At 34.7% G+C, this 16,635-nt stretch overlaps 1 protein-coding gene across 2 annotated transcripts in view; it reads right to left on the bottom strand.

The window, feature by feature from the left end:
- The window catches only part of USP47 (ubiquitin specific peptidase 47), a 108,053-nt gene that overhangs the window by 70,059 nt on the left and 21,359 nt on the right, over positions 1-16,635 (bottom strand). The window contains exon 2 of one of the 2 annotated variants that reach the window (XM_027578347.2): positions 901-960. The exons of the other annotated variant lie outside the window; for it this stretch is intronic. Within the exon in view, the coding sequence (XP_027434148.1) occupies positions 901-960 (60 nt within the window). The remainder of the gene's footprint in view (positions 1-900; positions 961-16,635) is intronic. 2 annotated transcript variants of the gene reach the window in all.

Genomic DNA, 16,635 nt, shown 5'->3' with positions numbered 1-16,635 from the left:
CTTACACGCACGCACAAAGGTCTGTCTGCTTCTTGGTACAGAAGCTGCTATGAGCTAAAAAGACAGGCCTTACTTAGCACATTACCCTTCTGGGCATCCACAGTTAATACTGGCATAGGTTAAAAAAGAGAACTAAAGAGTGTGAATATTTTTGCTGATTGAAATTTGTTAAATTTATCAACGTCATTCAGATTTGCATTTTTACTTTAACAAGTGACAATAACTGGGGCAGTGATGAAGACCCTAACTTGTATTTTAAAAAAAAATTATTTTTAAGATCCTCCCTCCACTCCATTCTACTACCTGCCCCCGCTCAGCAAACTCCACAATGTTATATGATGTTTTCCTAAGTGGTCTCTTGCCACAGATCACTTAGAGAAGGCAAGAGATTAAAGGAAGCACCTTGAAGAAAGAACTATAGAGTTCAAAGGACCAGAGGAAAATGAGGTATTAAGTAAAACTTAAAATGGGATGCTACATCACAAGAAAGTTTAAGTTTATAGTGCATTCCAGGCTGCTGGAAAAGTAATAGTTTTAATTATTCAAATAAGATTTCTGGGATTTGACTCTGTAAATTATTAAATGATTTCATCCCAGCATTATTAATACTTCAGAAAATGAAATATATCTGTATAAAAAACAGACAACCATAGCAGAAAGTCAAAACAAAGGGTTCTATAGTTTTTATATGTTTTCCCCCTCACTCACATGTTAAAACAAGGGATTATCTAGACACATATTCAGTTAAGATGGCTTTCTTCTTATGAAAATCAGGTAGAAATAAAATAAGCCAAATAAGCATAAAACTTAAAGACATGCCTTGTTATTAAATAAAAATACTAACATGCTGTTACTTGTTCTGCTGATTATCATACTAAAGAAATTACATCAGCAGTCTACCTGTAAAAATTTCTTCTTCATTTCATCAAAGATATTTTGTCTGCATCTCCAAAACACATCCTATGGTATATAAGAACAAAATGAATTACAAATTGTTTCTTTAAAATAAAGAAGACAATGAAATGAGAACCATTAAGCTAAAGACATTTTTGCAACAAAATATGTATTAAAGTAGTACACCAGCAGGATTTTATTCATAAATTGCATTTGTAATTTTTACCTTAGTCCTCAATTACTCTTGTAAGGTTACTGAAAACCTGTGCCACAGTGATAAAGATTAATATTAGCATGGAAAAATACCAACCACATTTTAACAAAGAGTAGTAGCTTTAGAATTAGGTGTAAATCAAATGTTCTAAGCCACATAATATTTTCTCCAGTTTTACTGAGATATAATTAACATCTAACATTGTAATAATTTAAAGTGTACAACATAAGGATCTGATATATGCATACACTGCAAAATGATTACCCAATTAGTTTAGTTAACACATCCATCATTTCACACAGTGACAAGTGTTTTTCTCCTAGTGATGACAACTTTTAAGATCTACTCTTTTAGCAACTTTTCAAATACACAGGCAGTAATGCTATTATAGTCACCACGCTACACAAAACATCCCCAGGACTTACTTATCTTACAATTGGGAGTCTGTGCATTTTGACCACCTTCACCTATTTCCTCTACCCTTTTCCTATGACAACCACCAATTTGTTTCCATAAGCTCTTTTTTTAGATTCCACATGTAAGTGAGATCAGACAGTATTTGTCTTTCTCTTCCTAAGTCACATAATATTTAGAGTCCATTAAGGGAATTTTGTGGGGAAACCGAGAAATCCCTGATTTAGGTGGTTTATAAATTTGCATTTTTTCACATGATAAATAATCTTCAAGTAAGGCTGCTTACACTACTACCTACAGCTATTTTCTTTCAATGTAAAGCTTTTCCTTATTATGAGACAAACTTATTTTTCCAATTAAGGAAATATAGAAATATGCAAAAGGAAAAAAAAAGATAACCTATAATCAAGAGATAATCTCCTGAAAAATCTCGGTTTTACATCATTTCACACTTTTTCTGTACAAATCTTGTTTTCCCTCACCTTAATTAATAAAAAGACAGACCAATGTATTATTTCAAAGGGTGGTTTTTATTATTCACAGTAACTTGTATGCTATTCTTTATCAATAAAAAAATGTATTTGCTTTTATAATAGAAATACATTATAATAGCAGTACATAATTTTTAACAAGCAACTCAAAAATAACCCCTATAGCAACTATTAACAATTTGACATAAATCCTATCAGATCCCTCTCCATTCTATGCATATATTTATTATGGAGATTGTTAATTATTAACCAAATAAGACCATTCTGTACACCATCATTTGAATTCTGCTCCAAAAGTGTTTTTAGGAAATGAAATGTTTAGTTTTTAGTTTCTACAGTCTTCCATTACAAAGGAAACCATAATTTATTTAACTAATCGGCTATTAATGGGCATTTAGACACCTTCACATTTTCACTAAGCTTTGCTTATCTGTACAATTTTTTTCCTAAAGATAATTTTCCAAATAAAGAATTACTAGATCAAAGGTTATATACTTGTTTTTAGGATTTTTAATACATGGTGCCAAAAGGCTATCTCTTCCACAAATAAGAACTGAACTACAACTATCTGTCAACTACTAGGTGCTCAGAAAACAGCAGTAAACAAAGCCCTTGCCCTCAAGGAGCTGCCATTTTACAGCGGGAACTCAACCATAAACAAATCTAAGCCATCAGGTATCCACCAACCTCAAGAGTCTTTACATTTCTGTCCATTCTACCTGGAATGTTCTTCCCCTGGATGTCCTTACTTCCTTTGCTCAAATATCATTGTGGTGGCTTCAAAGTATGTTCACAGATTCTTTGACATGCCTTCCAGCAAGAACAGGAGTCTAATTCCAGTCCCCTTAATTATGGGTCAGCCTTAGTGACTTCCTGTGATATACAACATGACTTTCAAGACCAGGGTAGAAAGGGCAATACAGCTTCTTCCTGGCTCTCTCTCAGATGTTTGCCCTTGGAACACAGCCACTATGCTGTGTGAGAGCCAAGCAGCCACACAGAAAGGTCATGTGTAGATGTTCTAGCCACAGCTCTAATGAGATCCCAGCTGGCAACCAGCATGAACCATCATACATGTCAGGAAATATTCAGATGATTCCAGTCCCCAGCCTTTCAGCTGCCCAGGTCACGCCTAGCTGAGCAGAAATGAGCTGTCCCAGCCCAGCCTTTCCTAAATTGCATATCATGAACAAAAGTCACTAAGTTTGGGGGCAGGCTATTATATAGCAAAAGATAATCAGAACAGTCAGTTTCTCAATCTGGTCTTTTTCTCATCATCCTTTTAAAATTACAATCCTCTTGATAGTTTACATCTCCCTTCCTTGCTTCAGGTTTTCCCACAGTACTTTTGGCCACTTGATATTTGTTTATATTTTACTTGTTTATTATCTACCTCCAAGAAACTTCTACTATGAGCCAAGATGAAATAACAGACTGGATTTACCCTCCTCATCTTAAACAACTAAAAAACTACACAAAATATATGAAAAAAATAACTTTCGACAGTATTAAACAACAAGCAACGCAGGACAGTGATTACTGTGAAGGTGAAATAAACATGATGAGCTACCTTCCAGACTACAGTGCAGGGAGGGAGAATCCAGGCAGAGTCCAGCAATTTCCTGAGTTGAAGAGATGAGGTGGGAGTATGAGGGGGCCCATTCAGCTAAAATTTACAGAGCAGAATACTGAAGGAAGGAAAACTGTGCAAACAGCAAGCTCCATAAGTCTGTAGCAGGGCCTTCCTTGAGTGTCTGGCTGAGCACTCATCAGCAAGTGCATGTGAACAACTACCTGAGGCTGGGGAAAGAGCCATAGGAAAGAACCTTCACAGCTTGTTTCAGTGCCAACCAGCCAGAATGAAAAAAACTATAATACACAAGGCATCAGATAAGAGTACTCAAGGAGTATTGTCTCAGTAGTCGGGCCAAATTTGACTTAGTCTAAAGGCTACTCTGACCCAGTCTTACAAAGCTGAAAGGCAAGCCTCAAAAAGATCAAACTGTTCACAAGTAAATTAACTGCATTCAAGAACAAAGCTCAAGAACACTTACGGGAATAAAAAATACCCAGCACCCATCAAGGTTCTAATTCACAATGTCTGATATCCAATCAAACATAAACAGGCATGTAAAAAAGCAGGAAACTATGACTCATAATAAGAAGAAAAAGCAATCAATGAAAACCAACCCAGAAATGATACAGATGATAGACTTGGTAGACAAGGATATAAAAAGTTTATAACTATATTCTGTATTTCAAGATGGCAGATAAGGGGGATGCCTGGCTGGCTCAGTCAGTAGAGCAAGTGACTCTTGATCTCAGGGTCATGAGTTCAAGCCCCACAATGGGTGTACAGATTATTTAAAATAAATTAAAAAAAAAAAAGGTAGATGAGTATGTTAAGAAAAAAGATGGAAGCTATTAAAAAGCCAACTCAAATTCCTGAAAAGTACAAAATCTGAGATGAAGTATATAATGGATAGGATTAACAGATTAGGTACACTGAATAAAAGATTAATAAACTTGAAGACAACAATAGAAACTATAAAAAATGAGACACAGATTTCACCTTTTTTATGGTTTCATAATATTCCTGTACACACACACACACACACACACACGCATGCACATGCACACACACATACCCCACATCTTCCTTATCCATTCATCTATTGATGGGCACTTAGGTTGCTTCCATACCTTTGGCTAATGTAAATAATGCTGCAGTAAACATAGGGATGCACATATCTTTTCGAATTAGTGTCTTGTTTTCTTTGGGTAAATAAAGATGATATTGCATCATTTGAGACAACATGCATAAACCTAGAGAGCATTATGCTAAGTGAAATAAGTCAAACAAGCAAAAAGCAGAATCAGACCTAAATATACAGAGAACAGATTTTTTTTTAAGATTTTTATTTATTTATTTGACAGAGAGAGAGAGACAGCAAGAGAGAGAACACAAGCAGGGGGAGTGGGAGAGGGAGAAGCAGGCTTCCCGCAGAGCAGGGAGCCCGATGTGGGGCTCGATCCCAGGACCCTGGAATCATGACCTGAGCCGAAGGCAGACACGTAACGACTGAGCCACCCAGGTGCCCCAAAATACAGAGAACAAACTGATGGTTGACAGAGGGGAGGGAGGGTGGGGGAGTGGGCAAAATGGGTAAAGGGGAGTGGAAGATACAGGCTTCCAGTTATGGAATGAGTAAATCACAGGAATACAAAGCACAGCATAAGGAGTACAGTCAATGATATTGTAACAGCAATGCATGGGGACAGATGGTAGCTACATTTCTGGTGATACAGCATAATGCATAAACTTGTCAAAATCACTGTGTTGTACACCTGGAACTAAAGTAACACTGTGTGTCAACTATACTTAAATTTCAAAAAAGAGAGAAACACAAAGGGGAAAAAAATCACACACACACACACACACACACACACACACACACACGTGTGGAACAGAAACCATAAAGGCCAGAATGAAGTTGCACAGTATTTTTCAGGTGTTTACAGAAAATAATGGTTAACGCAGAATCTTAAAATGAAAAGAAAAAAATGTCCTTCAGGAATGACCCAGAAATTGCTTCAGTAATCAATCAGAATTCAAGACACTCTTAGATAAAGGAAAACTAAAAGAATTAATCTCCAGTAAAACTACTCTAAAGGAATGGATAAAGGAATTTCTCTAAACAAAAAGGAAATGATCAAAGAAAGAACCTTAGAACATCAGGCAGGAAGAAAGGAGAGAGTATGGAAAATAAGGCTAACTACAATACACTTTCCTTCTCCTCTTGAGTTTTTATTAAATGTTTGAAAGTTGACATAAAAATGAAAAAACTGCTTGATATGCTCACAGATGTGTAGAAGAAGTATCTGACACCATTATATTATAAACAAGGAAAGGTAAAGGGACATAAGGGAGTAAGGATTCTGCATTTCAACTGAACTGATAAAATAATGATACGAGTAGACTGTGATAAGTTGGAAAATATAGAGTAATAACCAGAGGAATCACTAAAAAAGCTCATGAATCATACAATCAAAATCACTATAGATAAATCAAAATGGAATTTTAAAAAATGTTCAAACAATGCATAGGAATGTAAGTAAAAGACAACAGAAAAAAAACAGAAAAATGAAACCCAGACAACAAACAGAAAACACAAAATAAAACGGGTGATTTAAGCTCTAACATATTAATCATTACATTAAATATAAATTATCTAGGGGTGCCTGGGTGGCTCAGTTGTTGGGCGTCTGCCTATGGCTCAGGTCGTGGTCCCAGAGTCCTGGGATTAAGCCCTGCATCAGGCTCCCTGCTCCGCAGGAAGCCTGCTTCTACCCCTCCCACTCCCCCTGCTTGTGTTCCTGCTCTCGCTATCTCTCTCTGTCAAATAAATAAATAAAATCTCTAAAAATAAATAAATAAATATTATCTAAATACATCAACTAAAAGATAGATATTGGCAGAGTGGATTAAAAAACATGACCCAACAATATACTATCTCTAAAAACTCACTATCCCTACACACACATATGTAATACATATTATGTCAAATATATGATCTATAAAATATTTTTAAAGACTTATATATGATATAAATTTCATATAAAATACTTTAGATGAAAGTGAAAGAATAGAAACCACATACCATGCAATCATTAATCGAAAGCAGGAGTTAATTTTAAAAGTTAATATCAGATAAAGTAGACTTCAGAACAAAGAAAATTATCAGAGACAGAAAAAAACATTACATAATTATGATAAAAGGGTCTGTGCACCAAGAAGACATAGCAATCCTGAATGTGTATGAACTAAACAACAGAGCGGCAAAATGTGTGAAACCAAAACCGGTAAAACTGAAAGAAGAAATAAGTAAATCTACAATTATAGTTAGGAGACTTCAACACTTCTCTCTTAACAATTGCTAGAACTACACAGAAAATCAGCAAAGACATAGAAAAAAATAATACCATAAACAAGATCTAATCAACATTTTATAAAATACTCCAACTAACAAGGACAGAATATACTTTGTCTTCAGATGTACATGGGATACATACCAAGACTGACCACATTCTGGACCATAAAACAAACTTAAATGTAAAAGAACTGAAATCCTATAGAGTGTGTTATCTGCTCACAATGGGATTAACAGAAAATCTGAATATAAATAAATATAATGTCTTCTTTTTTTTTTTTTAAAGATTTTATTTATTTATTCATGAGAGACACAGAGAGAGAGAGAGAGAGAGAGAGGCAGAGGGAGAAGCAGACTCCCAAGGAGCAGGGAGCCCGATGCGGGACTCGATCCCAGGACCCTGGGATCATGACCTGAGCTGAAGGCAGACGCTTAACCATCTGAGCCACCCAGGCGCCCAAATATAATGTCTTCTTAAATTAGAAGATTCAACATACTAAAAATTTCAATTCTCCCCAAATAGATACACAGTTTCAAAACAAGTCCTATCAAAATGCCAGTAAGAGTTTTTGAAGATACAGACAAGATTATTCTAAAATTTATGTGGAAAGGCAAAGAAACTAAAATAGCCAAAAGAATAAAGTAGGAGAAATCAGTCTACCCAATTTCAAGACTCATTATATAACTATAGTACTACAGATCAACAGAACACAACAGAGATCGATACAAATATGCCCAAATGATTTCTGACTAGAAACAAAAACAACTCAATGGAGGAAAGATAGTCTTTTTAAAAAATGGTACTAGAACAACTGGACATCCATATGCAAAAAATAATAACAATCCTCAACCTGTCTCTTACCTTATCAAAAATTAACTGAGTATGGATCATAAGCTTAAATGAAAAATATAAAAATATAAAACTTTTAGGGGGAAAAAAAAACAAACGAGGAAATCTTCCAGAGCTAAGGCTAGGCAGAGTTCTCAGATGACATCAAAAGCATGATCTATAAAAGGAATATTTGGTAAATTAAATTTCATCAAAATTGAAAAAGTCTATTTTACAAAGACCCTGTAAGGATGAAAAGACAAGTTATAGACTGGAAGAAATATTTCAAACAACATAATTGACAAAGAACTCGTATCTAAACTATAAAGGACGCTGAGCACCTAACAACAACAAAAAAAATCTAATTAGAACCTAAGCAAAAATCATGAGACATTTCAACAAAGGACATAAGCAGATGACACATAAACACGTGAAAAGATGGTCAATATCACTAGCCATTAGGGAAATGCAAATTAAAATAATGAGATATTACCACACACTTACCAGAATGGTTAAAATTAAAAATAGTCACTAGGATGCAGAAAAACTGGATCTTGCATACTTTTCCTGGTGGGAATATAAAATTGTATAGCTACTCTAGAAAAGTTTGGTAATTTCTTGGGCACCTGGGTGGCTCAGTTGGTTACGCGACTGCCTTCGGCTCAGGTCATGATCCTGGAGTCCCGGGATCGAGTCCCACATCGGGCTCCCTGCTCGGCAGGGAGTCTGCTTCTCCCTCTGACCCTCCCCCCTCTCATGTGCTCTCTCTCTCTCATTCTCTCTCTCTCAAATAAATAAAATATTAAAAAAAAAAGGAAAAAGAAAAGTTTGGTCATTTCTTAAAAACTAATGATGGAACTACTATACAACCCAGCAATTGCCCTCCTCAACAATTATCACAGAGAAATGAAGAATTACATTCACACAAAAACCTATACATCAGTTTTTACAGCAGCTTTATTCATATAATAGCCAAAAACTGCAAACAATCCAGAAGTCCTTTAACAGCTACACGGCTAAACAAACTGTGGTATATCCATACCATGGATATTACTAAGCAATTAAAAGGAATAAACTATCGATACATGCAACAATCTGGATGAAACTCCTGGAAAATATTAAGTCTAAAAAGCCAAGTCCAAAGGTTTGTATACAGTAAGATTTCATTTATACAACATTTTTTAAATGACCAAGTACAAAATGGAGAACAAATTACAGACTGCACAAGATTAAAGAAAGGTTGGCAGTGGGAAAGAAGTGGGTGAGGTTATAAAGGGGCAACATGAGAGATCCTTATGAAGATGAAAAGGTTCTGTATCTTGGCTGTATCAATGTCAATGTCTTGGTTGTGATTCTTTTCTCAATTAGCAGTTTTATAAGATGCTACTAGTGGGGGAAATGGGGTAAAGAGAACAGTTATCTCAATTACCTATAATTGAGTCTACAATTATCTCAAAATTAAGTTTAATTTAAAAAATACTAAGTCTTACTTATTAGTAGTATTATACTACTCTTCTCACCTCTCTCTTCTAGAGACTAAGAGAGAATTTCCTATTTTAAACCTTGAAGCTAAACAGAGGTGGAATGTGGAGTGGGTATTCCAGAGAATGTGTAGCCACAAGTTGGCCTTCATGCTGATTTGCGGTTCCAATTCACACTGCCTGGGTGGTACGAAAAACCCCTAGCCAAGAATTACATTGAAAATGGTTCTAGAATAGTAGTATTCCCAAATACATGACAGAAACAATCACATTTCTTTTTTCTGGAGAATCAACCTGGTTCCCAAAGCTCAAATAATTTCCATAAAAATTATTTTCATAATTCTAAAAAAGAACAGCTCAAAATTTTTTTAAAATCACTAATTACATGAGGAAAAATGCACCCATGAGTGAGAGTCAGCCAAGAATAAACTATAGCAGATGACACACATAAGTTTCATATGAAACTATTAGTCACATTATATAAGATTATGTTTCATATGCTTCAAGAAATAAAAGAGCTTTGAAATTGTAAGTAAATGTTAGCAATTAGCAGGCTTTTAAAAATACTGAACAAGATTCCTAGAAAAGAAGAGAAATTAAAAACACAAAAGTCTGTGTATATAAAATATTTGAAAAAAGAATTAATGAACACTACAATAGAACTAAAATTTCCTAAACTTTTATTGACATAGAGATGTAAAACACTAGGGCATTAAGAGACATGAAGGATATAAGAAGAAGTTCTAATATACATTCAGGAGAAAAGAGAATAGAAGTAGAGGAAATATTTAATTAGATAATGGCTAAGAACTTACAAGAACTGATCACCGAATTAAACTGAAGAAACCCAACAAATGTCAAGCAAAATAATAAAAATAGTTTAAATGCAGCCAGAAAAATGACAGATTACCTTAAAATAAACAATAATTAGACTGACAGCTGATTTCTCAACAGAAGAAATGGAAACCAGAACTTAAGCATACCTTTACTGTTCTGGAGGAGAAAAACAAAGACAAAACAACTGTTAGCCCAGAATGCTATACATAGCAAAAGTTTCTGTCAGGAAGGCAAAAGCACAGATTTTTGTGACCAGTAGATCCTTGTTAAAGAAACTTTAAAAAAGGTATTCTCTTCCTTCTTCACCAGTTGCTTTGCCAAGGTAATCAATGTTTTTTTCTCACCCAAGAATCTTTTCTAAGGGCTAAAATCCCAGTGAACATCTGACTGCAACCACATTATAGAGACTCCCAGTGAGAATCACTCACTTGAGGCAGGTCAATTCAAAGACCCCTGAGACGCCTGGATGCTCATCATCACAAAAGGCTATAAAAGCTTGAGGCATCATATACTTTTAGAACTTTATTGAAAGACATGAAGAAAGACAGGATGTTTCCTCTCTTTCTATTTATAATACGGAGAATTACATTTCACAGTAACCTCTCAAAAAAAAATGTAAACAACTACTGTGGTGCCATAATCATGTGGCACCATAATCATGTTCACCATGAAAACAATTTTCTGGAAAAACCACCACAAACTCAATAAATATACAATGCTAAACAGTTAGCTCATATATTGCCAGCAAATCAGAGGCATGGAGAGACTTTGCTTATCTAATATGGGATACAGACTATTCATGGATTTTAGCTTTAAAAAATCTGCCATTTTCGCTCTCCTAAGCCTGAGTCTAATCTTCACTCCACCTCCTATACTGATCTGGTTCCCTCCTGGGCAGTACAATTTTTACTCAATGTTTACACTTTGGTCCCAGAGTTATTTTCTCTTTAACAAAGGAGTGAAATATAAAAAGAAATGAATACCTACCAAAATTAACTCAAAATGGATCAAAGAACTGAATGTAAGAGCTAAAACTATAAAACTCTTACAAGAAAACAACAGAAAAGCTTCATAACTTTGGAGTTGGCAATGACTTGTTGGATATGATACCAAAAGCAGAGACAACAAAAATAGATAAACTGGACTTCATCAAAATTTAACTTTTGTGTATCAAAGAACAGAGCGAAAAGTCAATGCATAGAATAGGAGAAAATATCTGCAAATCAACATATCTGAAAACATAATAAAATGGATAAATTCCCTGAAATGAAGAAAACCTCAACAGTCCTAGGCCATTAAACACATTGAATCAGTAGTTAAGACTCTTCTAATAGCAACAAAAAAATTCCAGACCTGGATATTTCCCAAATACTGAAAGATAATTCAACTTTTACAGAAAATGTTCATAGTTACAGAAGATGAGGAATGCTCCCTAAATCATATGAGGCTAGTATGATAGTAAACTTTAAAAAGACTAATATAAGAAAGAAAAATTATAAACCATATCACTTATGAAAACTGCAAAAAGTCTGAAACAAAGTTTTAGGAAATTAAATCCAGCAACATATTAAAGCTTAATATTTTATAACTACGGTCATTTAACATTGGAAATATCAAATTACATAATGCCACACAGTAACAGATTGAGAGAAAATTGTGTAAGTACATACAATACAGAAAAGCCATTTGAAAAAAATTAACCCTCTTTCATGGACATCTTTTCATGATAATGCATAACAAGATAGAAGGAGAAACTTCTTGATAAAATGCATCTACAAAATTTTACAGCAAACATATTTAATAATGAAATGCTGAAAGCTTTCACTTTAGGAGGAAAACAAGGTTGCACACTGGTCACTACTTCTGATCAACACTGTACTGGAGGGACAGTACAATTAAGGAAGAAAATGAAAAACCACCTAAATGGATTAGAAAGAAAGAATATGGTCATTATACACCCAGAAAATCCAAAGAATTTACATATAAATTATTACTATTAATAATAGCTTATGAAGGTTTCTGCCATTAAAAAAACAATATGTCAGCAATAAATTTAAAATCCAATAAAAAGGAGCGCCTGGGTGGCTCAGTCGGTTAAGCAGCTGCCTTCGGCTCAGGTCATGATCCCAGGGTCCTGGGATCGAGCCCCATATCAGGCTCCCTGCTCAGCGGAGAGCTTGCTTCTCCCTTTCCCTCTGCCTGCTGCTCTGCCTACTTGTGCTCTTTCTCTCTGTGTCAAATAAATAAATAAAATCCAATAAAAATATCATTTACAATAGCATCTTAAAATACAAAGTCCTCAGAAATAGAGGTAACCAAAACTTTTAAAGATTTTTATGGAAAAATTATAAAATCTCTTTGTAAGAAATTAGTAAGATCTGAATAAATGGTAAGATTAATGAAACATGTTATCATGTTTATCAACTGGAAGACTCAATATTGTAAAGAATTCAACTTTCCCTAAACTGATCTATAGGTTCAATATAATTCCAATCAAAATTCCAACTCGGTTGTGTGTGTGTTTACTGGAGATGTATAGGGGTGACTAAGTCTGAAATCCATATGAATGTGCAAAGTTACAAGAATAGCCAAGACACTCCTGTACAACAAGGTTGGGGTACTTGTCCAACCAGATACTAAAAATTAAAATTACTATAGGAATCAGGATAGTGGTACTGGTGCAGCATGTTATCTCTGAAACAGAGCCGTGTGTGTGTGTGTGTGTGTGTGTGTGTGTGTAAACTTGACTAAAGAAAGAATAAACTTTTCAGTCAATGATCTTGGGATACGCAGGTATACACAGAAAAAGGAACCCACAGAAATTTGATGCATACCTCATATCATACATTTAAAAAAATAATTCCAGGTGAATTAAAAGCCCAAATAAGAAAGCCAAAACTATAAATCCTTTATTTACTTATTTGGGGGGTGGTAGGGGGAGAGGAGGATGAGGGAGAAAGAATCCCAAGCAGGCTCCATGCCCAATGTGGAGCCTGACAGGGTGCTCAATCTCACGATCCTGCGATCATGACCTGAGCTGAAATCAAGAGTCGGATGCTTAACCAACTAAGCCAACCAGGCACCCCACGATACATCCTTTAAAAGGTAATATTATTTTTAAAAACTCAGGAAAGAAAATTTTTAAGTACATAAAAAGCACAAAAAGAATAGGACTGATTAAGATCAATTATGGACTTATCAATTTTAAAAAATTAAAAGGGCGAAAAAATAAACAACACTTGGGAAAGGACATTTAACAAGATACTGATATCTTGTTAACTGGTATCCCAGGATAATAATAAATTCCACAAATCAATACGGAAAGACAATCCAATAGAAAAATGGCCAAAGACACAAACAGGAGATTCTCAGAAAAGAATTGGCTCACAAAGAAATTTTTTCAATGCACTATATTATTAGTAAGTGAAAAAGACTATAAACTAAGAACTCTCACTCACTGTCAGTGGGGATGTAAACTGATATAACCCTTTGGGAAAACAGTTTTGACATTACTTATAAATCTGAAAATATGTTTATCCTACAATCCATCAATCTCATCACTAGGAGCATCTATCTATCTACGTATCTATCTGGCCCACCACCAGCCAGTCAGCCATCATCTATCTCCTAAAGAAACTCTTGCCCCAAGTAACAGGAGATATGTGCAAAATGTTTATAGTACCATTTCTCACAACAGCACAAAACTGTAAACATCCTAAATGTCCTTCAATGATAAACTGTAGTATATTCATAGAACAGAAGACTATGTAACAGTGAAAATGAATGAACTGCTATTATGTATATCAACATAGATCTATTCGGCTCGGGTCGTGATCCTGGAGTCCCGGGATCGAGTCCCGCATCGGGCTCCCTGCTCGGCGGGGAGTCTGCTTCTCCCTCTGACCCTACCCTCTCTCATGAGCTCTCTCTCTCATTCTTTCTCTCAAATAAATAAATAAAATCTTTAAAAAAAAAAAACAAAGTGAAAGAACCAAGTCACAGGAAAATATATGCCACAGACTAACAGCCATAAAATCATTCTAATTCACATTAAGCTCAAAAATATACAAAGTAGCCATTTTATTGCTTACTGACATAGCATGTGGTGAAACAAAAAGAAAAACATGGTTATCAAAAATTTAGAATGGCGGTAGAGGTAGGGACCCAACCGAGGAGGGAGTTATACAGGATTTCCATGGTACCAGTAATGTTTTATATCCTGAAAAAGATGCCCGGGTATTTTATTATTATTCTTTACACTGTACTTAATATATTCATTTTTTTTGTATCCTACTCTTCATAATAAAATGAAATCAAAATGGGAACAAAACACAGATGACTAAGTTTAAATTAATTTACTATGAACAATGAACATCTTATTTTATTTTTTTAACATTTAGAGGGGGGATGGGGTAACTGGGTGATGGGCATTAGAGAGGGCACATGATGTGATGAGCACTGGGTGTTATATGCAATTGATGAATTACCAAACTCTACATCTGTAACTAATGATGTTCTGTATGTTGGCTAACTGAATCTAAATAAAAAAATATTTTATTTATTTTGAGAGAGCACACACCTACAAGTGGGGGGGGGGCAGAGGGAGATAGGAGAAGAGAGAGAGAGAGAGCATCTTAAGCAGGCTCCATGCTCGATCTCATGACCCTAAGATCATGACCTGAGCCAAAAACAAGAGTCAGACACTTAACCAACTGATCCACCCAGGCGCCCCACATCTTACTTATTTTGGATAAATCAACAAATATGAAAGGCACAAAATATCTTGACCTTAGAAAAGCACATCTGACAAAGTCACCCATAACACCAATATGCATAAAATGACAAAATATGCCTTAACAATTATAACTCTTAATTGAAACCACAACTAAAAAATTATGCCAAAGGATTATCTTTGGTCCTGTTGTATTCAATATTTTAAAGAATTACCTAGACAAAGCCATGGAAAAAAAATGATCAAATTTAAAAAAAAACTCTAAGGAACAGTTAATACAATAAAAAGTATCAATTTCAAACCTATCTCAATAGATTTGGCCAAAACAAAAATTTTAAATAGAAATAAAACCCATTATTTTCATTCAAAAAATAAACTAGACACAGGTGATAATCCACCAATTCTACCTTTAAGAATTTATCCAAGGGTAACCAAAAACTAATGATGTAATATATGGTGATTAACATAACAATAAAAAAATTAAAAAAAAAGAATTTATCCAAGGGTAGAGTCAATGAATGTACAGATGTGAATATAAAAGGATACTCAGCAAAACATTACTGTAAATATAAGAAGAACCTACCAAAAGCTGTCTAGCCAAAAAAGAAAATATAAGAAAATTATAATAAATATATGCAATGGGATACCATGCAGTCTTTAAAAATAACATTATATGAGATATGCAGAAAAGGGAAAATAACCAATAGATATTGCTAAGAAACAATGCTAGCCTTAAAACATGAAATATAATAGCATTTTTTAAGGGTCTATATTGGGAAGGGGAATGAAGGAAAAATTTCAGAATAAAAGAATCGTATCAAACTATTAACAGTATTGTCTCTGAGGGGTAGAGCTAGAGGTGTTTTTTCCCTTTATGTTTTTTGGGGTTTCCAAATTGTTAGCACTGCACATGTACTTGTTTTTACAATTTATATGTAAATCATAAGAAATAAGCTTGGCAAATTTAGTCAACTTATATATTAAGTAAAATTTTTAAAGTGTTAGCCTACTCCTACCCTCTCAAACAAAAGACACAAAACACCCCCCTCAATCAAAAATGCACAATAAGAAAACAAAAGCAATTTGCCTAGGCAAAATTCACATGGAAAAGGTATCTAGGGAGATTTCAAGAACTACACTCAGTGTGTACAACAAACAGAAGGATGTGTGTACAGAAAACAAACAAATAATAAAAACTAGCACAATCAAGATCAGGTACCATTAACAGACAATATGCAGACTGTCCGCGATGTGAGGGTACTCCACAGGAAAACAGTTAAAGGAACTAAAGGTATCTAAAATACAGAAGACTTATGATAATAAACTACTTTACTACTAAGATTCTTCTACTTCAAGTAATATATCTGGAAAAATAGAGGCCAGAAGGAAGGGTGGAAGCCTCTTAAAAGGAAATTAAAAAGAAAATAGTATTCATTTAGACAGTGGTTTAAAAAAATGAATGTCACTTATAGTCTTAAAGCCACACATAACATTCTACACATTAAAATATCTAATACTTCCGTTTCTGGGACAAGAGGGAGTGGATACACTTCTTATTCCACCTGCTAAATACTACTAAATACTACTAAATACTACTAAATACTAAATACTACTAAATACTACTAAATACTACTAAAAGCATCATGTCTTAGAGATAAGAAAACACTGAAAGGTGAAGAGGAAGCCGACTGGCTTAGGGACCTCAGGACCCAAAGAATGAAGGACATGGTGGTTAATTCCCTGGATTTCTTTTTGCCTAATACATCCTGGTCTGAGTAGCCACAGACTGAAAATGCCCCAGGACAAGACTGC

Source organism: Zalophus californianus, chromosome 11, assembly GCF_009762305.2.
Source record: "Zalophus californianus isolate mZalCal1 chromosome 11, mZalCal1.pri.v2, whole genome shotgun sequence".
Taxonomy (NCBI): Eukaryota; Metazoa; Chordata; class Mammalia; order Carnivora; family Otariidae; genus Zalophus; species Zalophus californianus.
This window is presented reverse-complemented; position numbering and strand designations above follow the sequence as displayed.